Genomic DNA, 26,432 nt, shown 5'->3' on the forward strand with positions numbered 1-26,432 from the left:
CTGCCAGGGGACCGGTAGGGAAGGATGAGGTTCCCTCAGGCGCCGTCTACCAGAAAGAGTTGAAGAGCTGAGCCTCCGTCTTATTTCTTGCAGAAAACGAAGAGTGACAACTTTCGAGCAATCCATTTATTTTAAGAACGCTCTGCCCCGTGAGAACACTGCTCTGTCTCTCGACAGTTTGCCAAGCCTCTTTTGGAGACCCATTTTTTTCACTTTGTTTTTTGTCTTCTCTTTATCAAATCTACGTGGGAAAACTGCATTCAGGTGTACTGATAGGAACGCAAAGCCAGAATCCACGAGGCCCCGCTGCTCTTAGGAAACCAGCCCACGGCCGATACGCGAGAAGACTAAGTGTGAGCTCCTGGGCACCCGTAGCGCGATTCTCAGGCTCAGGCACCGGAAGTGCCCCCCGCGCGGCTTCCGCTCCCGGCAGACGAACTCCCGCGGCTCCCGCGGGCTGTCAGAGAGGATGGAGGCAGCGCGCCTTCCCTCGACAGCGGGGAAGTTTGTGGTGGTCGGCGGTGGCATCGCGGGTGTCACCTGTGCAGAGCAGGTAGGGCGGGCGCGCAGGCGGCTCCGCCTCTTTCTCGAGCCCGGAGGCGGTGGCCCTCCAGGCTCTCCCCTGCTCCTTCCCTTGTCCTTTTTCCAGGTGGCTCTTTTGCCGCTTCCTTTTGCCCCGCACTCCTTCTTAATCCCAGATATTCGAGTCTGCGTGGCGGCCCTCACATGATGCCCTTGCTACTCACAGGTTTCGCCTCAGGCAGGGTGGAGGGCTGGCGAGCGAGTAGTCAGGGGGGACCCGCAAGCCGACTGACCCAGGCCCTGGTCCTAGTGATGCCAGAGCAGCCAAGAGGGCTCATAACGAGTAAGCGCTTGGTCAGAAAATTCAGCCCCCTTTCTTAATTAGCTGATTGAATTCATCTTCCGGGTATGTGCCAAGTCCTTAGTGCTTCGTAACTAAATGGTAAAGAAACCCTTACGTAAGTTTCCTGTACTTTGGACTTCCAAGATAGAAGAGAATCATCAGACCATATATATATTCCAAAAAAAAGACTAGATTATTTTGTTGATATAAAGTAAACATAAGCAGTCAGTAAAGTCATAAGAAATAGTGCAAGCAATTCAAGACTTTTTTTCCCCTAACTTTTAATCTTTGGGTGTGTATTTTCCATTTATTCACCAAGTAAACACCTGTGATCCAGGCACTGTACTAGGGGCTGATGAGTCAAATATAAACAGAGTATAGTACCTCCTTTTTAGGGACTCACAGTCTAGTGGAAGAGACATGTAAATAAATCACTTCATCAGTGTCTTTGCTTTCTTAGGGGTACCTGTGGAGTTGTAGGGAGAATTAGGGAACGGGTGTCATTTCTCGAAGGAGGTATCCTTTTGTCTCCGTATAGAAGAATAAGTAAAAGTTCACCAGGTAGACAGAAAAAGACAGACATTCCAAAGGGAGGCAACGGTGGAAAGGAATGGGAGCAGCAAAACTTAAAGCATGTGGTGCCTGGGGGAGATGACCAGAGAAGCCGGGAAGGTTGGCAGAGACCAGATCGTAAAGGATCTTATAAGTCATGCTAAGAATTTAACAAGAACTTACAAATAATGATTTTGAGCACGAGAATAATGTGACCAAATGAGAATTTTTGAAAACTGATTAGTTATAATATGTTTGGGGCAGGGGCAGCTTGTTAATATAAGACTGGAAAGCTAATTTAAAAGTGATTTTAGTAGAAGTTTTGAGGGTCTGGTCTAGCAATGGAAACAAAGTGGGGAAATAAATTACAGAAGATACAAAGGAAAGAAAGATGGAAAGAGTGATAATATTGTCAAATATTATAGAAAGTTTAGATAATATACTAAAAAGAATCTCATGGGTTTTAAGGTGAATTGAACATGCTCAGTTTTAATGGTATAGTAGAGATAGGCCTAGAGATTGATGACGTTGAGGAATGGAGTGTTAGTTAAGAAGAAGTTTAAAGTGAGGAAGAGAGAGGTTGTAGCTAGAGGAAAATGATGAAACGATAGCAAGTTAAACTCTAAATTTTGTTAAGACTGATATTAAAATGGCTTTGTCTTCCCAGAGTATATACTGGTTGGGCATTTGAAAGAGGCCGGATAGGAGTGCCAAAGCACTTGGGAAAAATCAGGCTCAGATTCTAAATGTTTGTTATTGAGGGTTTGCTGTGATTTCATCCTACCAAAGGCAAATGAAAATATTATTCACAATGAATAGAAGTTGGTTTAACCATTAGTTAGGAAGAAAGTTTCTTCTCATCGTCTGAATGGTAACTTTAAATTGGCATATGAAAAACAGTTTAAGTAAATAAGGAATGCCTCTTTATGTCACTTTTCTTGTTCATGAGGTCTTTGTTAGTGTTTAGTGTAAATGTATTATTCATTTTAATTCAATATCAGAGTTGAATATTACTCACCACTACTCCATGAATATGAATAAGACGCAGGATAATGGAGACCTTTAGGTGAGGAACAGTGAGTTTTTAGTTTTCTAGGTTAATAACATTATTAAGATTGCATTATCCCTATCTCACCCCCACACAACATATATACTAATACCTAAAGTTATTTATCATAGTTTTTCTTTTTTTGTTTTTTTATAAGTTGGCAATTCACTTTCCATCAGAAGATATTCTCCTGGTAACAGCTTCTCCTGTTATTAAAGCGGTTACAAATTTCAAGCAGGTAAGAATCTTTACTAACTTTCTTAGTAATTTTTAAAAATTGCAGTAACTTCCATAGCAGTTAGTGTAATTGTAGTATTTTAATTGTTTAAAGTGACAAATGGTCTTTTGATACTTATTTTAAAATCATAGCTGAAAGTTTAGAATTATTCAGATTTAATACTAAAAGCACCCAGAAGGATATTGAATTTCTAGCCTTTTTTTGCTTCCCATTTTTTCCTGCCACTCAGAATTACTTTTCAGAAAATTTAAAATAAAATTCTTTGAGGAAAGATGCTAATAAGCAAATATAAGTGCAAGTATATATGTATATCTTTATTATAAATATGTCTGCGTTTACAAAGCAGAAGAAAAGTCCTGAGCCAGCTTTAAACTTGCAGATGATTAGTGTTTCAGATGTATAATGAGAATTTTAGAACACTTTATAGTTCCCTGAATTTATATTACACATGGTGTAACATGGTAATAGGAGTCTAAGATCGTTTTGGTGATAGTATCACAGAAGAGTGGTCTCCAAACATTTTTGATCCTGTACCCTACCTGTTAAAACGTTTTGAGCTCATATCCTAATATGTGTTTATTTACATATTTATAAATCATATACAGGTACTAAAGGCTACAATTATGAATGTTATAATGCCTATGTGAAAAATAATTGAATAAAAAGGTGAAAAACATAAATCTTTTCCTCCCACACTTCAGCAAAGGCTACTGCCGTAGTCTTTGATTTAATACAAGTTTTCCCTGATAATAGAAAATAACTTTTTTTTGCATTTTCTCTAAGATTTATTATTTATTCTATAAAGATTAACAGACTTGATGTCAAGTAAGAAAAGCCAACTTCCCCCTACCCATCTCCCAGAGACACAGCTTTCCAATCTTAAAGTATATTTTGTAAAAGTTCTTTATATATTGTCTCCCAGGAAAAAGATCCATATGCAGTTAACCCACTTCATTGTCATGTGTAAAGCCCCTGAGGTTTATGTAAACGCCTAAGACCAAGAGTAATTTAGTGCCCTATGTTGCTCCCTTATAACCTCCTAGAGATTTGTAAAGTATCTTAGTACCTAGGTACAGCCAAAGGGGATACGGGATTGGGAGAACCAGAGAACAGATTATGGCTGTTAATCTCTAAAAGAAAAAAAATATATATTCAGTTACAGGCTAAGAGCACATACATACGAGAAAGATGTAGAGCTGGGTCTTAGAAATGTCTTTCCAGAACACTCAATTTGGTGTAATGATCCCAGAGTTATAAGAATTGAGTTCAATTTTTGCCAATTTTGTAAGTTTTGTACAAATGAAAAAAAAAAACTTGGGTTCTAGGCCTAACTGTTATTTACTGGCTGTGTAGCCTTAGTAGATCTCTGTACCTGTGTGCTTCACCTGTAATATTAGGATACTACCTACCTTGCTTGCTTAACAAGGCTGAGCTTAAGATGTGCTAATATATGTGAAAGTGCATTGAAATAACAAACATTATGCAAATATCAGTTGCTCTTAGTGTTTGGAAGTCATAAATTGCATCCTTTTCATCATTTATTGAGCATCTATATAATATATGAACCAATGTGCTAGGTACCCAGAATACAGAGATTGAAAGTATAGAACATACACCAAAAAGTCACTGATGGTTATCTCTGGGGTGGGAGGAAAGTGTGAGATTTGGAGAGTGGTAAAAAGAGACTTTAACATTTTATTCTGTATTATGCATTGTTTGATTAGGGTTAAAAAGAGCATGACTTGTGTAATTTTTAAAGGAGAAAAAAGATTACTAATAATAATTCACATTATTTATGGAGTACTTACTGTGCACCAAACACTCTTCTAAATGTTTTAAATATATTAATATATTCAATCCTTAGCCCTGTGGAGTAGGTTGTTATATTATTCCCACTTTACCGATGACGTCAGTGAGTCACGGCGAGGTTAAGTGAAGTTCCAGAGTGCATATAGTCAGGTTTTAAGTCCAGGCACTTGGGCTCTGGAACTCTCATGGGTAATGAGTAGCACTTTCTCAGAATTACTTTCTATTGGGGCAACAGATACACAATAAATAGTTAACATACAATATAATAATTATCCTGATAGAGGCAAAAAAGTTGAGCCCATATTGCAATAATGCATATTTATTTTTATATATGTAACACATTGTGAATGAGTGCCAAAGCCTGCCTTTGAGAATCAAGGAAGGCTCTACATAGAAGGTTGCATTGAAACTGAGACTTAAAGTAGGCTTTGCCCTGTTTGAAGGAGGTCGAGTGGAGGGAGGCGTGTGCCAAGGTATGTGAAAGTGTATGACTATTGTAATGTGCTCTAATAGGTACCACTTCAGCACTGCTGGGGTGGAAAGTGTGAGGCTGAGCCAGTAGGCAGGGGCCACATCATGATAGGTTTGTATGCCATGATGTGGAATTGCATTTTATCTAAATTTAGATGATGCCAAACTTCTGGAGAATTTTGAGCAGGTGAGAAGACTGAGTTGGAGATGCCAATTTAGTATTCATCATAGTCTCAGTGTCAGCTGAAGCCACAGGCATGGGTTGCAGTTTCCCAGGAAGGGTGGGGTCCTATGGAATACTGACATTTAAGGGAAGGTCAGAGAAAAGGAGAACTTAAAAATGGCCATCCTTCTGATTAGTCTTAGATCTCAGAGGAAAACTGTGAAAGAGCAGTATCCCTGAAGCCAAGGAAGGCAAAAGTTTCAATTAAGGGGAGTGCTTAATCATGTTGGATCCTATGGAATAGTCAGGTAAGATGATGACTCAAAAGTAGCTGTTTCTAGGGGCTGGCCCCATTGCAGAGTGGTTAAGTTCACACACACTGCTTCAGCGGTCCGGGGTTCGCTGATTCAGATCTTGGGCGCTACACACTGCTAGGTACCTACACACCGCTCATCAAGCCATGCTGTGGTGGCATCCCACAGAGAAGAATTAGAATGTCTTACAACTAGGATACACAACTGTGTGCTGCTTCGGGGAGAAAGGAAGAGGAAGAAGGAGGAAGATTGGTGACAGATGTTCGCTCAGGGCCAATCTTCCTCACCAAAAAGAAAGAAAGAAAGAAAAAAAGCATACCTAAAAAGAAAAGTAGCTATTTCTAGTAAATCATTGGTAAGTTCGAGACAATTTATACTAATTTGAGAAATTAATGGGAGGTAACTCTAAAATGACAGTAAACATAAACTTTTCTCTTTCGAAATTTGGTTGCAAAAGGAGAAAACATAGGGTGGCAGCAAAAGAGGATATGAGAACTAGCATTCAGTTGAGTTTGTTCTTTTAAGGTGGAGAAGAGTTCAGCATATTTATCTGTTGAGTTTCAGAAACCAGTGAGGAAGGCTGAAGATGAAGGAAAACAAGGACTACATAATAAGGAAAGAGTCCTGAGGAGGTGAGATGATGGGATATGGAGCACACATTAATGGATTTGCCTTGAAAAGGTGGAAGTGGGTCAAGGAAGATAGACGATAGAGAATTTATGGATGGTGGGAAGTAGTAGTATGAGTTCTTAGTAGTCTCTTTGAGCCTAGAAGTAAGGTGACTTGCTGAGGATAAAGAGAGTGGAATAAGTTTGGGGAACATTAGAATGGTGAAAGTTTGAAAAAGTCCCTGAGGGATTGGAAGATGTTGCTGAGATGTTATTTGCTCTTCTCACTATATTGACATTTGCACTGATGGTCCAAAAGCAGTGGTGGCTAAACTGTACTAGTAGTCATTGTATTCACTGCCACACACTCAGTTAAAAACATAAAAGCCAGTAAAATATTTTACTTTGATTAAATCCTGAGTCTTAAGTGCACATCTTTTTAATAATCTGTATGATGAAATGGGGTATATGCATAAAGCACTTCTGCATACGAGAGTAGTGTTCTCTCAAGAAAAAGCAGCTGTGCAATTGCTGAGTTGCAAGATGGACTAGCTACTTGTTTTCATGGAGCATCAATTTTATGTGAAAGAACAACTGACAAACTGTGGTTATTCATATTTAGAAAATGAATGAAGTGGGCCTGTCACTTCAAGGAAAACAACTGACAGTATTTGTTACCAAGATGACAAAATTAGAGTTTTCAAGCAAAAATTAGAATTTTGGAAGACTCATTCTTCACTGCCGGCCTCACAGTACTTAAAGACTTGTCTGATGAGATTGTTGGTGATAATAATGAATGTGACTTTTTATATTGCATTGATATGAAATGTGTCATTATTTGGAAGATCTCCATAACTCAACCAATATTATCCAGATGACCCAACATGTAATGTTACAAGATCCATTCAAAGTGCAGGATAGATCAATGGATTTCACAGTAACAGAGTATGAAAAAGTCTGTGATTTGGTTTCAAATTTTACATTGCATCAGATCTTTAAGAAACCATGACTTGTTGAGTTTTAGTGTAACATCAAAGAAGACTATACGATTATCTGAAAGGGCTGCATATCTGTGTGAGGCCAAACTGTCTTCATGTACTTCAGCCAGAACAATGGATTGCAACAGCTTCAGCGCAGAAGCACTTGGAATGCAGAAGCAGATATGCAGCCATCTTCTGTTAAGCCAGACATTAAAGAGATTTGCAGAAATGTAAAACAGTGCCATTCTTTTCTCTTAATTTGTTTTGTTTTGGAAAAAGTAGTTACTTTTCATTAAAAGTATGTTATATCTGTTTAAAGTCTATTGGATTTATTATTGTTACTTTTAAGTGAATTAAGAAATAGTTAAGGGGCTGGCCCCGTGGCCGAGTGGTTAAGTTCACGTGCTCCGCTGCAGGCGGCCCAGTGTTTCGTTGGTTCGAATCCTGGGCGCGGACATGGCACTGCTCATCAAACCACGCTGAGGCAGCGTCCCACATGCCACAACTAGAAGGACCCACAACGAAGAATATACAGCTATGTACGGGGGGGCTTTGGGGAGAAAAAGGAAAAAATAAAATCTTTAAAAAAAAAATAGTTAAAATGTTTCTCAGTTTTAATTTCTAATGTGGCAAATATTGCTGGGTATAACTCAAACAAACAAAAGCTCCTTGCGGTACTCAATTATTTGTAAGGGTGTAAAGGGGTCTTGAGACTAAAGGTTTGAGAACTGCTATCGCCATGTGGTAGAATTTCCATGCAGTTTATTAAGGAGCAGCTGAGGTCAACTAGCAGTCTGCAAGGTGTGTGGTTCTTCTATAGCAGACCGGGTATGGGACTAGAGAAAGTGGGTAGTTTGATCTGTGGTCGGGAGTTTTCAGGTAATTAGCGGTTAAAGATGAGAGAGCAAGGAAGTAAAGGGTTTGAGCAAAAACTGAAATGATCCACAGTGATTTTGGAGAACAGGAAAGAAGAGTCCAAAGAATAGATCACGATAAGGTTAGCTAGTAAGTGGAAAGAGAAAGCTACAAGCATAAGGAAATAGGTAAGCTGTTTGATTAAACTATATAGAAGTGAGTAGTGTTCGCCCTCATTCTGCAGGCCGGGAGACTGAGGCGCAGCGACTCCCTGACTCGCCCGAGAGCGGTAGGACTAGCATTTGAGTTCAAGTCTTAAAATGCAGTGTCTAGCCCTCTTTCCACTGCCTTTAGTGCAGTTGGCAGATTTTCTTGTTTTATGACCATGAAATAAGTAGTATATAAAATGAAATTAAAGTACTTTTATTACTTAAAATTCTTGAAATTTTTTAAAAAATATGTACATTTTTACCTCTTTGATCTAATACAGGTTTCCAGAGTATTGGAAGAATTTGATGTTGAAGAACAGCCAAATACCATGTTAGAAAATCGCTTTCCCAACATTAAGGTTATAGAATCTGGAGTAAAGCAACTGAAGAGTGAAGAACACGTAAGAAGGTTTTTTTCTTAATGACGTTGTCCACTGTTAAATCTTGGCGAGGTTTTCCCTGCCTGCCTTTGACTCCACCTGTACCACCACCACCAAAGTCCCTAGCATGTAAATTTTAGTGACATTGGTTTCCATTATTATTAGAAAACTTTGCACTTTTTGCGAGTTTATTGGGATTATATAATGAGTTCAGTTTGGCATTTTAGGTCTTACATTTCAAGTTAGCATTAACATTTCTGTAGTGGCCTCTGTGTTCTGGGCACTGCAGTCAGTGCTGGGATACAATAGCAGTGATATAAGGAACCTGCTCCTGGGAGCTCACAGGGCATGTAGATATGCTTATGTGTGATTACGTGGACATGTGGAAAGCAGTCATTGAAATATTATCAAAGCTCTGATGTGGGTATTTAGGAAGACTTCACAGATTGAGAAATATTTGAGCTACGTTTTAAAAGATGGGTGAATTAAGACTTTTCCAGGTGGAAAAGGGCATTCCAAGAAGAGACGATTACATTTTCAAAGACACCTAGAAAGGAAAAGGGGCGTGTGGAATAGTGAGGTTCTGAAAGGATTCGGTGTGGATCAGTAAAGGAGATGGGCAGACGAGACCAGAGAATTAAGGAAGCAAGAGTGTGAAGAGCTTTTTATGTCTTGCTAAGAAATTGAATTTATTTTATAGTCAATGGAGAAATAGTAAAGAGATTTTAAGTGGAGACAGGGATGAGAAAATACATGTTTGTTTAGGGAGATAGATCTGACAGCAATGTCAAGGATGAACTAAGGTGGAGCAAGTGGCTGGTGGCCAACAGCGAAATTAAAAGGCAGTTGGAATAGTCCAAAATGATATAAGGCCCAAACTAAGGCAGTCTCAGGAATAAGGCAGTCTCAGGAAAGGATGTTGGCAGATGATTAACAGTCTCCTCAGGGGCCAGCTCGGTGGCACAGCGGTTAAGTTGGCACATTCCACTTCGGCGACCCGGGGTTCACTAGTTTGGATCCCAGGTGTGGACCTAGCACCACTTGGCAAGCCATGCTGTGGCAGTCATCCCACATATAAAGTAGAGGAAGATGGGCACAGATGTTAGCTCAGGGCCAGTCTTCCTCAGCAAAAAGAGGAAGATTGGCAGCACATGTTAGCTCAGGGCTAATCGTCCTCAAAAAAAAGGAAACAATATTCTCAGATAAGCTTTAGGCAAGAAGGGAGGTAGAGTTTGTAGTTGTTTCTCTAAAGCAGCTCTAACATATGGTTCTCCCTAAGGGAGAAAATACATATACACCACATTTGAAACACAAATAATTTGACGGGAAAAAAAAAAAGTAAGAAAAAGTACTGAGCTTTATGAGAAAAAAATTAAAAATCTGAATCCAAAAACCAGTTCCTAATACTTATAGTGGTAGTACTTATTCCATGTAACATCCACGTCAGTCAATTTGCAAATTGAAGCAGGTTCAAAAGTATACTAATGAATCATGAGGGGACTTCTATATTTGGGCATTCAGATGAGTCAGAGGGCCACCCATATCTGTCCTTTGTATTCTTTAGTGAATCAGAGATAGTGTTTTACCTTCATGTCTACTCCCAAAAATTTAACCGCAGCCAATGAAGAGTTTTTCTGTTTGTTTTTTACAGTAGCTAAATGCGAATTATTTATTAAATTTGGTCAGTGCCTATAACTAACTTCTGCTTGTCAGATAAAATTCTAACCAGATTATCTGAAGGAAGACTTATATAAAATTTCTACATGGATTACACTGTGTTGGATTACTGGTTTTATATATTTGTTACTCAGCTGGAGAGTTACCTGAGTAACAAATCTCTCAGTGTGTAGTAAGTGCTGTGTTATGATTTGCACAGTTTTATAAATCAAACCCATGGCACAAACGTGACCTCCTAAACCATTCCAGCAAAGTCTGGCGTCTCTCAGAGTAGCATACACTTAGGTATATCTGCATTCTAAATGCTACTACTTACATGTAGATTTTCATTCAGTATTAAGGAACAAAAATGATGGATCTCTATTATGTATTTTTAGACCCATCAATGTTATTAAAAATTAATATCAATAACTTTAAAGCCTGTACATGCTAGGATTTAAGGTTAACATATTTTTCACTTATATGAAAATAGAATCCCCAAAGAGCATGTACTTTGCTGGTAAAGTGTTAAGTATGTACTTAAGACTATAATTGCGGTTTTTTAGCACTTCTGTAAGTCATATTGTAACCTCTTCTACCACACACCACTCCCCTGTCCCCATTAACAGATATTAAGGTATGATACAATTAAAATCACTAGATCTTCTTACAGTAACTTCCACTGAGATCAGAAATGTTCAAGGCTGTGTTATCAGAAGGCTCAACTTAAAAATTTCTAAGAATTAAGAATGCATTCTCATGCGTAACTAGCTCTAGTGATGCTGTCACAAAGTATTGAGTGCCACCAAGAGGCAGCCTTAATACATGTTTTGCTTTTGTTTTATTGAATGCTGAAGGTGAAATGGTACCCATGTTTCCCCTCTCCCTTTCATTGCTCTATGTGTTTACAGTGCATTTTAACAGAAGATGGCAATCAGCATGTATATAAGAAACTCTGTCTGTGTGCTGGAGCTAAACCAAAGTTGATATGTGAAGGAAATCCTTATGTATTAGGAATCCGTGACACAGACAGTGCTCAGGTAACATTTTGAGTTTGGATCATGGGAAAGAAACAAGAAGAGTTCTTAGACTTTTCTACACTTGAATCCAAGTGTGCCACTTATAATGTTAATTCCTGAACTGTAGGAGCAGAAGAGAGGTTTTTTTGTTTCATGACCCATAAACCAGAAAATAGTTATGTTTTATTACTGCCAATTTCAGTTTGGTTTTAGTTAATAATTTATCTTGCTTTTTAATTCATGCTTATGTTTTGTGTTCTTTCCATTATGTGATATCCCAGATACACTGACTATGCTGAAGGTTACAACTTACATTGCTCACACATTCATTACTCTACTCCGATTGGGAATATGTGACCTGAAACCTAAATAATGTAATGATCTTTTCCCAACATGTAAAGCATATCCAAAACTTACTGAACTTACTCCTCAGCAAGGAAATTAATATTCAGAAGATCTTTGCGGTACAGAATCATGACAGAATCCTAGAACTGAAAAAGTCACTTGGCTTGTTGTTTTGCTTAAGAACAGTGATAAACCATCCCAGTAAGGTGAAACTCTATCTCCAGAACCATATACAATTTCTTTTGGTAATGTATTTTAGGGTTTATTGACCCTTATTGTCAAGAAGCTGTTCTTGGTTTCCAATCACAATACTTTGTCTTACCTCAAGCTGGTGGGTTTGTCCCATGAGGTGATAATTTTACATTTATCTAATAATATTTTATAGTCTTGAAAATTTATGTTTTCTTTCAGCCTATTCTTAATTAAATAATTACGAATTTAGAGAACACTAGAAGAACTTGGTTATAGTCTTGTAAACATTTTAGGTTCATATTATGAAAGATGAGTTCATAACTATGTTCCAGCTAGGCCCTCTACATACATTAACTCATTGAATCCTCATGACAATCCTGAGTGACAGTCATCACTCCCACTCTGCTGTAGGAAACTGAGATGGAGAGATGAAGTGATTTACCTGTGCTAAAGTAGTGATTAAGTTTATCAGAAGTACAGGTTAAACTCATGCCATTCATCTCCATGTCCAGTGCTCTTTACAGGTCTTTCTTAAATTACCGACTGCCCTCAATGAAGGACAAACTAAAATTAACTTAAGATTTTAAAGAAGCCAATTTCAGTGATTATTGAATATTACAATAAGTTTTGGGTCAATTTAATAGAAATCTTAACTTGACATACTAGGAGGAAGAATTTAGCTATTCAGATGTCATCCTGAAACAGTGGACTGTTCTTAACATTGAAAAGTACCATATAACCACTGGCTTTTCTCTAAGCTCATTGTGATTTGGGGCGGGGCAGGGGGCATGAGTTAGCTGTCTTATAATGGCAGTAGCATAACATTTTTTCAGTAAACATTAGACATTATTATGTGCCTGCTACTCCTGACAGCTTTATCTACATCATCTTAATGCTTACAGAAACCTTGAGATGTAGTCACTTCTTATTTCCATCTACAGTTGAAGAAGCTGAGGCGCAGAGAGGTTAAGCAACTTGCCCAAAGTCACTCAGTTAGTAACTGCTAGAGCCGGGGACTCCAGAGTCTGTGCTCCTAACCACTAGGCTGCTGTGCTTCTCATTGCTGCAAGTTTTAACTGCTGAGTGACTGCAGGGGAAGTGTTGACTGAGTGACTAGAAGAAAAGGAAGAATCCTCTATCTAGGATATAGATCAGTGTCATGTTAGTAAATTGATTTGGTCAAGTAGTTGGGAATGTGGTAAACTAAAGACAGTGCCTCTTGATGAAACTGAAGTACTCTAAATGTAATGACATAAAAGGCAAGGGAGGTCAGGGGAGGCAGTGCTGTAAAGGCAGTTTGGGGTGAAACATAGAGGGGAACATTCGTGATATTAATTTGGAAGGTGCATCCTGGCCGAGTAGGAAAGTGAGATTTCTTATTGGTGAAGCCTCTTGCTTCAGGTATTGCCCACTCTTACAAAACACTATGTCATTTCTTTTTAATATAGGAATTTCAGAAACAGCTTACTAAGGCTAAAAGAATAATGATCATAGGCAATGGTGGGATCGCACTTGAATTAGTGTAAGTATTATTTTAAAATATTATTTAAAAATTGACTGTAATCCATGTGATTATTGGCAGACTAGAAAACATCTTGTTACCCTGAAAATCAAAGATAAATATAATTGTTTTTAATACATTTTCCAGGAGAAAAATCCACTTTATTTTTTAAGCTTTCATGGAATCCATAGTTGCAGAAATCTCTTTATGAAACAAAAGTTTAGGCAATGCTTTAGGTCTCAAAGGGTCCTAACTGTTGACTGGCTAGATTTGACCCCTGCATTGTATGCTTATAAAGCATGTACTGTATTGAAAAACGTTGTTAATGTGTACACGTTAGAAATCTCTAGTCATAGTCCCCACCCCTTTTTATTATTTATACCTATCCTGCTTCACTCATGTATATGTTACTGTCTGGCCCATGAAACCCAAAGTGTTTGTAAGTATTTCAGGATATGTGGTACTCCTAGCTCTTGGTTTTGGGAAGTGTGGAAAATGTAAACACAATTAATATGAAATATTATTACCTTAAGATGATATTTCAAATTCAAAAAACATTGAGGAATATCCTGCTGTGGTCTACAGAACATTGATTCACTTTCTTTGTAATTTTATCTTCCAGTGGATGGCCGACATGGAATAGTCTGGATATTTTTCAGGCCATAAAGTTGAGTCTGACTACAAAGAGAACAAATTTGATTCAAAATAAGGAATCTGCCAGTGCCCTGTCTTTGCTCACTTTCATCCATTCCAACTCTCACACTAGGTTTTCCCCCTTTTTTAGAGGACGGTGAATCCCAGTGAAAGCCTGTAAGAGTTCTTAAATTGCTTGAGTACTAGGAGTGGTAATCATTATTGTAATTATGAAGTTTGTGGCATCGTGTGGAGAAATGCAGAGAAAAAACTAGGAGTCAAAACCAAACTGGGCCAAGAGGGGGCACAGATTTATTCTAAGAGAGGCTTCAAATCCTTATGTACACATGACAAATTTTCTCCATCAGTTATTACCAAAAGTATAACTTGATATATAATTATTTATTATTTACATTGAAGAGCTTTCTTACATTCAAAAATGTTCAAAGTTTCAAACTTTCAATCCTATTCCTCACTTTCTTTAGGTTGGAGATTGAAGCCTATATATTTGGATGAAACTCAGATTAAACTCTTTGATAGTTTAAGAAAGGTCCCATATAGTGTTATCCTCTCAGTTTGGGTTCACTGAATGATTAGGCCTTTGCCTTTTTTTGATGAAAAATGACAGAATCAAACCCTTTCTGCTCTTTAATAGCCTCTGTGTTCCACTGAGGCTAATACTAATTTCTTCAGTATACTTTTATTTCAGTTATCATCTCCGTTTTCTTCTCCCCAAGTGTAGGTTATCCTTTCCTTTTCAAACAGAATAGTTTTTCATAATTTCACAAAACTATAATACTAAAGTATTATAAAGTTATTGTCTGTTTTTAAGAGTGGTTTTAAAAACGAAAGCAGTGTCTCCCCTGTGTGTGATGATACCTTGGTGCTTATGCATCTTTCTGAGGACATAGTTCTCAGAAAGTTCTCGTAGGGTAAGAGGATTAGGGAGGGTCCTGTGAAGTAGAGCGTGTACGGGAGTTACTTGTGGTGTTACTTCTAGTAACGAAGGCCTGCTAGTAAAGCACCGGCATTTGAAGCTATACCGATGTGTGTTACACTGCTATAGTACTTTAGGAAAAATGGTAGAGAAGTTTCCAATTTGATACAAGTTAAGGAATTTCATGCCAACTTTGTGCACAGATGTAAATTGAAGTGTAAAATTTATTACCAAATGTGTGTGTATTCTGCTTTCTGCTCACCAGCAACACTATATGACCTGAGCAGCATAAAATAGAATGTTCTCCACATAATCTGAAATTTAGTAACTATAATATTCTTTGCTGGCATAGGAGAGCAGGAAAAATAAAGGCCCACTGGATAAGACAAGGGGCTCCTTTACCATACGCCGAAAAGCATGAACATCAGAGTTGTTCCTGGAGTTGAACATCAGAGCATGAACCTGGAGTCATATGTACTAAACCTTTTTTCTATAGTCTGTTTATTGAATAGTCTTGAAAAGTCAAAGAACTTAACTGTTACATTATATCAGTCTGTGAAATAAAGATGGCAATACTTTGTACCATAAGTACATGTTAAAAATTAATAATATTAACACACAGTACTCTTATTACCATTGCAGTTTCAAATAAAATCCTAGCATAATTAGGATCACTATATATCCTCTTCGTCCAGGATTGTCCCAATTTATCAGTTGTACCAAAACACGTCTTAATAGCAGATAATTATAATGGACTTAAGAGACTTTATGAAATGAATATTAAGAAAACCACATTCTCAGTGTCCAAACCTAGAGGTGAAACAGCAGATGCCCAGGAGCTCTAGCTGCCTCATGGACAGTATTGGAAGGTGGCTTATATAGACTATGGCCATTCCTTTCTTCCTCTAAGATCCTTATTTTTCTGTGAACTGGATTTTCTTTGGGTAGATGGCTTGGAAATTTCTGAGATGAAGGGAATTAATTGCAGGGTATTGATTCCTATGTAACAAAGTTAAAACTTTTGTTTATATAACTCTAATTCTCTCCCATTCCATAATGTCGTGCTTTGAGTACATAAAATGTGTTAGCAAAGAAGTCAACTATTCTTGATGTTGTAGCTATATACTACCCACCTATCCATTACTGATTATACTGTAAGCAGATAAAGCACTGCTCACTCCTGGGAACCCTGGGGGATTTCATATAGTAACTATGTTGTAGAAATTGAACACTTGGAAGTGATACTCACTGTAATGAAATTTTACCTGAAACTCAGTACATATATTTGCCACTTATCTGTTCTTTCAGTAAACTAGTTAAATTTCTTTTTTTTTTTTTTTGAGGAAGATTAGCCCTGAGCTAACGTCTGCCACCAATCCTCCTCTCTTTGCTGAGGAAGACTGGCCCTGAGCTAGCATCCGTGCCCATCTTCCTCTTCTTTATATTTGGGACACCTGCCACAGCATGGCTTGCCAAGTGGTGCCATGTCTGCACCCGGGATACGAACCGGCGAACCCCGGGCCACTGAACCAGAACGTGGGCACTTAACCACTGCGCCACCATGCTGGCCCCTAAATTTCTTATATTATTTATTCTACTTTAACTCTTATTATCCTGAAAGAGTGTTACATTCATTTTTATAATCATTCTTTCTTAGTTTGCTCTAAAATATTTTTTACTTTTGCCATAGGAGATAATTGTTATTTGCTGATAGAAAGATTTCTACTTAGATGTTTGAAATTGTTCTAAGTAATTTACTATTCCTCTTAGGTATGAAATTGAAGGCTGTGAAGTCATTTGGGTCATTAAAGACAAAGCTATTGGGAATACGTTCTTCGATGCAGGAGCAGCTGAATTCTTGACTTCAAAGCTCATCGCTGAAAAACCAGAGGGTAAAATTGCACATAGAAGAACCAGATATACAACTGAAGGTAAATATAGCATCTAGCTCATGAATTCACAGATGAAACTGTTTCGTTTTTAACCATATAGAAAAAGGTTCCAAGAAAACAGCAAAATATTCTATTTGGGAGATAGGAATATAGATAGTATTTATCTCTGTATCCTTATTTGACTTTTTAGATTTTCTAGAATATATATGTATTTTTATGAAAAATATGTATAACTAAAATTGGAAATGTAAAGTCAAAAATAGACCAGCGCATCTGCATCTTTGCAAACAGATGCTACAAATGGACAATACCTAAGGTAATTGTATAAAAGATGCAGTGAGTTAAAAAACAAGTGCAAGCCTCACAGCTTTTTAGACCTTTTTTTTAATTTAACTTTTGGCTTATAAAATTTAAGAATTTTCCAAGTTTTGGGGGTGCTAAAAATTTTCAAATTTGATGGCTAATTTTCTTACCCTTCATATTAATTAGTCTATATAACACCCAAAAAGCACCGTGAGTGTGTTTATACTCAACACTTGATTGAAAGATTATCCATTTTATTGCTCTACATCACAAAATATTAAAATAATGAATAAAATGATTGATATAGATAGTTTAGTCATGCTGTATGTATGAGAATCATTAATTGCCTACAAGCTTCAGAACAAAAGCATAATTCTCAGCCTGTCACTTTCTCTATCATTTGAATTTTGAATTGAGTTTCTCTCTTCAGGAAGGAAAAAGGAAGCACGAACCAAAGGTGATGCTGCTAATGTAGGCAGTGCCCTGGGACCTGACTGGCATGAAGGCTTGAATCTTAAAGGAACAAAAGAGGTGTGTTTTCATATACTGATGAAACATGTCTAAATGCGATTGTAAATTCTTAAACCATTTGTTAAAGACCGGTTACAAATACATAGTCAAAGAAATGCTAGGTCACTTCACTTAAAATTGAGAGTGCTGGAAAGAACTTCAAAGCCACTTGGCCCAGGTGCCCACCAAGGATAGGTGAATGTTAAATTCACCTAAAACTGACTCTCAGCCTTCTTTTTAACTCACCAGGATAGAGATCTCCATACACAGACTACAGTGAATACCCTTGTCCTGTTTTAAAATAATCTTTTCTCAAAGGTTACTTCTGATGCATTATCTTATTTTAAAGGTTATTAGATGGATTCTAAATAAAATATACATTTAATATCCTAATTGGATAGGCAGATGACTTGCTCTTACTCATTTTATTTACTAGATATTTTACTTTGTTAATAGTTGTTAAAAGGCTGTGGTACTTAAATATTGTAAGAAGCGTACATGCAGTCCTTATTACTGTGTCTGATTTCTTTTCAGCGTTGGGTAGGTTGGAGGGGGGCTGGCTTCACCATACATTGAATTTTTGTGATGGACATGATGCAAAATCATTTCTTCCAGCGACTTTAGATCCTAAGATTAACAGTATTTTTAACCTGAGACTTCCAACCGTTTAGCTCAATAAACATTTATTGAGTATCTCCTACCTAACTGGCACTTTACTTAAGGTTCTGGGATGTAACAATAAGTTGACATAGACCTGCCCTCAAGAGGTTTTTACAGTCTCTAACAGTTGTAATGTAAAAGAAAAACGTGTAAATATCAGTGAGGCTTATACTAAAAAGGATGCCCTTGGTGCTACCTGTCAGTGCAACTACTAGTCTTTTAGTCCTGAATGAATTTCCGCTCATTCCCTTTATGCACGGGAATGAAGAGGCTTCTTTTGGGCCTCCAATGTGTTTTCATTTCTATTTATAAGAATTATTTTTTTCTATATTTTCTACAAGTGTTTTATAAATTTTTTCTTCATCTCAGTAACCCAAGTCATTCTTTCTGGAAGTATTATGGTGATCAGTATTTCTTTATTTTAGTTTTCTCATAAGATTCACATTGAAACTATGTGTGAAGTAAAGAAAATCTACCTTCAGGAAGAATTTAGAATTTCCAAGAAAAAGTCCTTGACTTTTCCAAGAGACCATAATAATCAGTCAGTTTCAACTGATAAAGGTAAGCAATGAAATAAGAAAAAATATCCAACCACTTATTTAAAAGACAACTTAATCTTGCTATGTTGTTATATTAAAAAACAAGAAGCAACTTCAGGTTTTCATATAAAATTTAAACATGAAAAATAAAAATAAAACCATAACTTAATAATGTAAATTTAATAATGTAATCATTTCATTTTCACTACTTACTCTGTAAGTTTTCTAATAAATTGTGTAGAGCTTTACATTTTACATAGGGCTCATCTGTATTTTGACTGTCATAACCCTGTCAGTTAATCAAAATATCTTGCAGATCAAAACAAAACAAATAAAAACTAAGAAAATGGATGCTCTCAGAGGTGAAGTGACTTCCCCCAAATAAAACAGATTGAAAAAGCTATACATTTGGAACTAAGACACAGATCTCCTAATTCCCTTTCCACACTCTTGTGAGAACTACCTGTGCTTTGAAGAAATACACTCAGCCAAACCTAGTGTATGACATATTCCACTGTTCTGAATTCTTTGAATTTTTCCATGGGAAAGGGGAGTTAATGTTAGAGTTTGAATATGAATAGTAAGAGAAAACATTGAAAAGCGAGTAACGTAGTTGGACTAAACTCTCATGGAGTATAATCTATTATAAAGATTTTTAAGTAAATTATGAAGTGATTATCAATTTAAATTTACTTTGTTAGAATTTCTGTCTAAATTTGAAGGAAAAGCATTTAGAATGCCATAGTTTTGTAATTATACCCAAAACAAGGAGAGGGTGTTAATTGCATTAAAAACTGTTTTGGCAAATGTACCTTATAAAAATTATTAAGGAGAGGTATTTTAAAGTCATCTCCTGGCGTTTTCTTTCTTTCTTTGTTCTAGTCATTATAGTCATATAATGCTATGGATGGACAGTTGATGGTGATTACATTTGAGAATAAAGTCTTTTTTTTTTTTTAAAGAGATATGGCCTGTATATGTGGAATTGACCAATGAAAAGATATATGGCTGCGATTTCATTGTCAGTGCTACAGGAGTTACACCAAATATAGAACCTTTCCTCTGTGGCAACAATGTAAGGTGAAATTTTTTGTCCCAGTATGAGTATTTTTTAATTAATTATTTATGAAGGTCTGTAATTCTCAAGGGTGAATAATTGTTCATTGTTTTAGTACATAACTGTAACTTAAGGTGGCTGAAAACAATTTAGTTTATATTCATGTCTTGATTTGTAGTATTTTTTTTTTTACTGCTTAAAGTCCTGAAGCAGTTAAATGCCAGTATTAAGTGTCATTAATGGGACATAATGCACAGTTTATTTGTCTAAATGTTGGTAAGAGACTGACACCTCCTATGAATTCTTAAAAGTCATTCTTTTAGAGAAACCATCTGGTAGTTTTTGCTTTTTAGCATTTGAAGCTTACAAAAACTGAAGAATATTCTTGTAATTATGAGTGGGATAGTCATATGGTTATTGGATATTTCTGATGTTGACATTCTAAGAATTTTATGGGTCTTAGTAAGAATTTAATTCCCTGGAAATTCAGCTTAGTTGTCTAAACTTTGCAGCTATTTTTCACTTTTCATTAAAGATCAGCATATCAAGGTGTAAAAATTTGACTTGGTTACCACATACACTTACAAGGAACATTGTTTAGTTTGATCTAGGAGAAGATGGTGGCCTGAAAGTGAATAATCATATGCACACGTCCCTTCCTGACATCTATGCTGCAGGTGACATCTGCACTGCCTCCTGGGAACCCAGCCCAGTGTGGCAGCAGGTAAGCCAGCATACCTGATCAGATGTTTTTATCAGAGATTCCATCTGAAAACAAAGGAGTTGCTACGAGGAAACCTAATTTAGTGGTTTCCCAACTTTTCAACTTTAAGTAGGAAGCTATCCTAGAGTTTTTTGTGGCATTAAGAGAAAAACACTACTAGAATTTTTCCCTTTTGTTAAGTTACTATTATAATGATGGAATAGACTGGGATGTCTTAATTTAAAAAGAATTATGGGCTGTTATTTTCTTTTTCATTGTCAGATGCTTATCAGCACTGTCCAAGGGAACTTTTTGTGATAAAGGAAATGTTCTATACTTGTGCAGTGTCCAATCAGGTAGTCACTAGCCACATGTGTCTATGGAGCACTTGAAATGTGTTTAATGTGACAGTGGAACTGAATTTTAATTTTATTTACTTTTAATTAAATAGCTATATGTGGCTGGTGGCCACCATATTGGACAGCACAGCTTTAGATTGAAAAACAGACTACTGAGATTCTAAACCATATACATAAAGCCTGTGACCCTATTCTGTCCCTGTGGGAATTGTTACTGAAAAAATGTTCCTATAGTGAACAGCCTAACAGCTCCTTCCAGCTGGATCTAGACTCCCTTCCTGCCCTCCCAGTGTTGCCCGCCTCCTAACGGGTGGAGCAGAGATACTGGAGGAAGACAGTCGGCAGTGGCCATGGGTGAGGTTGTCTTGGGAGGAGTAGAGACATAGGTGGATGTTACGATAAAAGAACCAGTCAACACTTACCTTGGAGAAAGACCAGCTCCACAGGTAGGGATATTATTCATTCAGATTCACTGTGCAGCGTGAAGCAGTGGAAGAGCTACGTGTATTTTAAGAGGCAGCTTCATTATTTTGTGTTTTTACGTACAGCAGAAATAACATCAACAATATGAGAGTGTTTTCAGCCTGTTTCTAAAATGCTTCAAACTAGCTTGTTTTCAGTTTTCTCTATAACCATCCTGTCATTTTTTTGTGGTATATCTGTCACAAACTCTCAGTTAGGAATTGGAGTTTGTGGGAATTTTTTTAAACTGTTTAAACCCTGTAGGATAAATTGTATCCTTAATGTGCATCATACTCTGATATAGGAAAGAAATATCCAAAAATAAGGTGTCTTGTTTTGAGTGAATCTAACAGACTCTGTCTTTTAATGTGCAGAAGCAATAAGTACACTAATAATTTGTTTTACATAGTCCAAGATGAAAATTTAAGGGACTTTGAGGCTGATACATTAGTCCAGCAGTGTAAGATTTCAGGTAACGTTTATTAGCCATTCTCTAGCTGTTAGCATGCTTAGTTTACTTTGCTCCCTTACCAGAGACGCCTCTTACTTCATCAAACTTGCCTTGTTTACAGAGAGGAGATTGAATAATAAAGTCTATCACTTCTACCAGAAATGCTTGAAGCTCAGATCCATGATTGTGGTATTATTTTTGCACACAAAAAGACAGCATTAGTTACACATGTGGGATATAAGGAAAGTAATTGCTTATTGTAGGCTAACCTGTCTAATTATCCCAGTAGCCATGGAGGTGGTGGTGTATGTTTGTTTCAAGTGAAGAAATTGAGGCTCAGAAAAGTTAAATAAATATGTAGAAGATATGCAAATCTACTGACTTCCAAGGCCAGTGTTCTGTTATACCAGCCAATCTCAAAACTTTGTAGAAATACAATAAAAACACAATAGAAGAGAAATTAATACTGTTGTAGAGAAAAACTTAAAATGACTTCCCAGAATGAGTTGCTGACGTCTGCTTTGTCTTGGGGCTGGGCACCAGCTGTTCTGTCTGTCTGACCATTGAGTTTAAATTACACAGTAGAACTTAACTATCAAGCACCAAAACATGAGGATTAGCAAGAGGAACACATTTTTCAGTGGTAATTTGGTATCTCTATTAATGCTGATAATAAATTTACCCTGAAGAGAGGACTGGTTAATTAAAATGTTATTCTCACCTGGTGTAGCCTGAAATATTTTAGTAATTTTCAAGTAGAAATTTTATTGAAACAGAGTTGGTGTCATTCTTTAATTTTAGAGGCAGTAATTTAGATAGAATTATCAAATACCAAAATCATTTTGGTTAGTGTGGATTGTGATTGCTTCTATGGCATAGATGATACCAGTCATCTAACCCAGCTAGAACTAACGGATCTCAAGGACTTCACACAATGAACCCCTTTAAGGAATTTTACAAGGTTACGGTGCTAACATTTTTCAAGTAATGATAATGAAAACTTATACTGCATGACGTCTTTTATTTCAGATGAGGCTGTGGACGCAGGCTAGACAGATGGGATGGTATGCAGCCAAGTGCATGGCTGCAGCTACTTTAGGAGACTCCATTGACATGGATTTCAGCTTCGAACTGTTTGCTCATGTAACAAAATTTTTTAACTATAAGGTAAGATATATAAACAAATGAGTGCCTTTTCTGCTTGTTATTCTTGTAACTAATTATGAGCATCTAATTTTCTCACTTGAATAAAAATTACATGGATTAATCATTTTACCAAAAAATGACGTATTTTCTCATTTCTTGTAAATCAATACCTAGTATTGCTGGTCTTAGTTCTTAATCATCTGATCATCATCACCTACCTTCCCACTATAGTATTTTATAGTTAAGGGGGTAAAAAATCTCTTCCAGATTTGCTCCCTGTTACTGCATTTCTAAATTTTACTTGAGATTCATTCTTTCCTTGTGAGGGGAACTATCAGCTATCATACTCAAGAATGAAGCAAGTGCTTTCCCACATGTATTATCTTAATCCTCTACTTTGAGGCAAGTATTTTCTCCCTTATTTACTGATAAGTAGAAACACACACATACAAACACGTGCACAAGGTTCAAGGAGAGTAAATAATTTGCCCATGAAAGATCTAACTCAGTTCCTTATTAAATCTTTAAATCATGACTCCAGGCTAATGTAGTCTACATCCTACATCTACATATTTGTATATGCCTTATATTTTTTTTTTTTTTTTTGAGGAAGATTGTGAGCTGACGTCTATTGCCAATCTTCCTCTTTTTGCTTAAGGAAGACCTGAGCTAACATCTGTGCCATCTTCCTGTATTTTGTATGTGGGCCACTGCCACAGCATTACTTGATGACCGGTGTGTAGGTCTGTGCCTGGGATCCGAACCCCAGGCCACCAAAGCGGAGCGTGTGAACTTAACCACTACGCCACCAGGCCGGCCCCTCCTTAGATATTTTTAATGTTCATATAGATTATGTGGTATTATCATCTGTGGGATAAATGTATGCCATTCAAATGTTTTCTTTGGAACTCTCTCCAGTGACACTTTTAGCTGTAAAATTTTGTGAACAGATTTTCTGCTGGCCATTCTAAATAACACAAAATAACTATATATTGTGTTTCCTTTTTATACTCACTAGAATAACTTCTTTATCGCCTTTTATATATAGGTTGTATTGCTGGGAAAATACAATGCACAGGGCTTAGGTTCAGATCATGAATTAATGCTGAGATGTACCAAAGGACAAGAATACGTCAAAGTCGTCATGCAAAATGGGCGAATGATGGGAGCTGTCTTAATTGGTGAAACCGATTTAGAAGAAACATTTGAAAACTTGATTTTAAACCAGATGAATCTTTCAGCATATGGAGAAGATCTGCTGGATCCAGATATTGACATAGAAGATTATTTTGACTAAAAAGGTCATTTCAAGAACCACATAAAGTTCCAAATAAGACAAAAAAGTCACACATCAATAAAGTAAATGATTGCACTGATTTAATGATGACCACATTGAAGTTAAAAGTACAGAAGTGATAATGATTTCAGTGGAAAAATATTAAAAAATAAATTCTAAAGATAAAATCAATTCAAGTAACTTATTTACAGATTTTTTTCCTAACACAAAATTGACCAATTATGTAAGAATTCTCAAGTTATTCATTTCTGTGTTTTAAACGTACACACATTCATTTGTGATTTTAGCTTTGGAGCACATTTAGCTAGGCTGTTATCTGCTCAGCCCACAACTTGGTCTTGGTTAGTAGACCAGAGCCATTCTTTGATTGGAAAACGTCAAGAAGCTTGTAATTTTATTTTACTTAGAGATGCCGCAATATCTTCTTGCTAATATTATTTGTATTGATACCTTATTCCTTTTTTGTTTGAATTCTACAGCTATTATTTTAACCTGAAATCATTCACTTTCTGTCATGAGCCTGTGACTTTTCAGTACAATAACACTACCATCAAAAGAGAGTTATGTGAAAAGAAAAAATATAGCTAGGTATATCACGGCATAAAGAGCTTAAGACAGTTATGTGAACTTACTCTTTTAAGGAGTTTACATAAAAAAAGATTTATTTTCCCTTGTTTCATACTGTAAATTTATACAATTCATGCTCTCAAATTTTCAAAAGATCTCAAATTCTCAAGTCCTCAATTCTTTAGAGATAAGTTCTTAAAATATAGCTCCATTTGTATAAAACATTAATGAAATTGTCTTAAAAATTAAACTTTGATTAACTACAAAAATAATGGTGTAAACATGCATAAACTGTTCTGTTCTTGGAAAATTTAGATACACTCATGCATCATCAATTTTTCTTTTCTTAGCCCCTGTGTTCTTAGCCTCAGATTGCTGAAGCATGTTTGCAGACTTCTTCTGGAAGTTACCTGAATTTTTTCCTTCCCTCTTTCTATCAGCTCCTTCAGGATGACAAGTTTGAGGTGGTTCAGTCTACAAAACAGGAACAAAGCAAACACGCTGGTAAACATTCAGCTATTCTGTTTTCTCATGAGATTAGTAATCGCAATAGTCCATCTCTATCAGTTAGCTCTGTAAGTGTCCAGTGGTCTGGTTTTTCCCTTTAAATTTCTACTCAAATATGAGCCCCATCTTGACCAGAAGGGGCTGTGCTGTCAGGAACCCCGAACACCTGAAGCGTGCTTAGACAGTGCTACAGGGCATGCCTCCGCAGGCCTGACAGCAGTTACTTTATAACAGCGGTTAGCAACCTCTGCCACAGAGGCCCATTCCCAACCAGTATTGATCGCAACCAGTATCGTGAGGGCAGGGTGCATCACAAAATTAGACATTAAAATGGAGTCTCCACATTCCGAAAGGTTGGAAACCCCTAGTTTACGTTAAAAGGCTAGTCTCAACTCTTCTACTTAATGGCTCTACAGAAAACAAAGATATGTTTTTTCTCTCCCATACCCAGATTCTAAGAAGAAAACTGACCTCTCATGTTCAGCTGGGTTTACAGCGTACTAGTTAAAGAAAAGTATCCCAGAGGCTTTAATGTGTTTTTTAAATATATAAAAATTGAAAATTAATAGCCAGTCAGTTACCCTGAAACAGCTCTGTGTGGGCTTCTTTACTTGCATGCTAATAACATGTGCCTCATTGTTCAGAAGATCAGCTTTAGGTCCTGTTTTCAAATATGAAATGGTAGCAAAAGCTGTGAAACTGTAGTCTTCTCTGCAGAAGAGAAAGGCCAACAATCAGAAAGATTTTTAGGAATTACAGAAAACAAACCAAAATTTATAAAAACCATAAGTGCAATCATTTTAAGCAACACATTGACAGAAATAATGAAACTTATACTGTAAAAAAGCAATTTATGGAAAGGATTTTAGTTTTTTGACATACAGTCATCAGTTTATTAGGTAAATTTTGTACAGCATTTAAAAGGTCCACAGGGAACAACTGCAAAACCATTTTTTCTGTTGCAATTATAAAAATGGAAATCATAAAGAAATCATGTTTTGTGGAGGAAAATATTTTACCCATTTTTACTTTACCAATTTATGATTCTTGTGATTGAATAAACCATTTTTAAGTACAGGTTTTGGACATTTTACCATTTTATTTCTTCTTAAGTTTAGTATAGCTCCTATTATGGATCTACTGAAATCTAATGCCTGTAACGTCAGATAATGAGAATGTCTATTCTTCTCCCCATCTCACAATG

At 36.7% G+C, this 26,432-nt stretch overlaps 2 protein-coding genes across 7 annotated transcripts in view; one reads left to right on the top strand and one right to left on the bottom strand.

Annotated features, from left to right (window-relative positions):
- On the top strand, positions 1-26,305 carry PYROXD1 (pyridine nucleotide-disulphide oxidoreductase domain 1). Of its 6 annotated transcripts, none has more exons than XM_070620803.1 (14): positions 386-553; positions 2,623-2,703; positions 5,344-5,454; positions 6,025-6,092; positions 8,394-8,513; positions 11,060-11,188; positions 13,153-13,226; positions 16,546-16,706; positions 17,401-17,501; positions 18,566-18,701; positions 19,642-19,754; positions 20,338-20,460; positions 22,741-22,878; positions 23,906-26,305. In XM_070620803.1, the coding sequence occupies exons 5-14, from the start codon at positions 8,442-8,444 to the stop codon at positions 24,152-24,154; spliced, it is 1,296 nt and encodes a 431-aa protein (XP_070476904.1). In that variant the 5' UTR covers positions 386-553; positions 2,623-2,703; positions 5,344-5,454; positions 6,025-6,092; positions 8,394-8,441; the 3' UTR covers positions 24,155-26,305. The 6 variants fall into 6 exon arrangements, with proteins under 6 accessions (XP_008533269.1, XP_070476904.1, XP_070476905.1 ...); XM_070620805.1 differs by having other exon boundaries at positions 436-553; positions 5,986-6,092; XM_070620804.1 differs by lacking the exon at positions 6,025-6,092 and having other exon boundaries at positions 403-553.
- Positions 24,213-26,432, bottom strand: part of RECQL (RecQ like helicase) — a 48,053-nt gene continuing 45,833 nt past the window's right edge. Inside the window, exons 14-15 of the mRNA XM_070620800.1 lie at positions 25,810-25,939; positions 24,213-25,195 (exon numbers count right to left, since the gene is read on the bottom strand). Of these exons, the coding sequence (XP_070476901.1) occupies positions 25,043-25,195; positions 25,810-25,939 (283 nt within the window). The 3' untranslated portion in view covers positions 24,213-25,042. The remainder of the gene's footprint in view (positions 25,196-25,809; positions 25,940-26,432) is intronic.

The sequence above is a fragment of the Equus przewalskii genome, chromosome 5 (genome assembly GCF_037783145.1).
Source record: "Equus przewalskii isolate Varuska chromosome 5, EquPr2, whole genome shotgun sequence".
In the NCBI taxonomy this organism is placed as follows: Eukaryota; Metazoa; Chordata; class Mammalia; order Perissodactyla; family Equidae; genus Equus; species Equus przewalskii.

Bases quoted from the DNA above. Each gene is read 5' to 3' on its own strand.
- PYROXD1 (XM_008535047.2), top strand. From the start codon at position 470: ATGGAGGCAGCGCGCCTTCCCTCGACAGCGGGGAAGTTTGTGGTGGTC. The intron at 11,189-13,152 runs GTAACATTTTGA...TTTTTAATATAG, and splicing joins GTGACACAGACAGTGCTCAG to GAATTTCAGAAACAGCTTAC. The intron at 17,502-18,565 runs GTGTGTTTTCAT...TCTTTATTTTAG, and splicing joins ATCTTAAAGGAACAAAAGAG to TTTTCTCATAAGATTCACAT.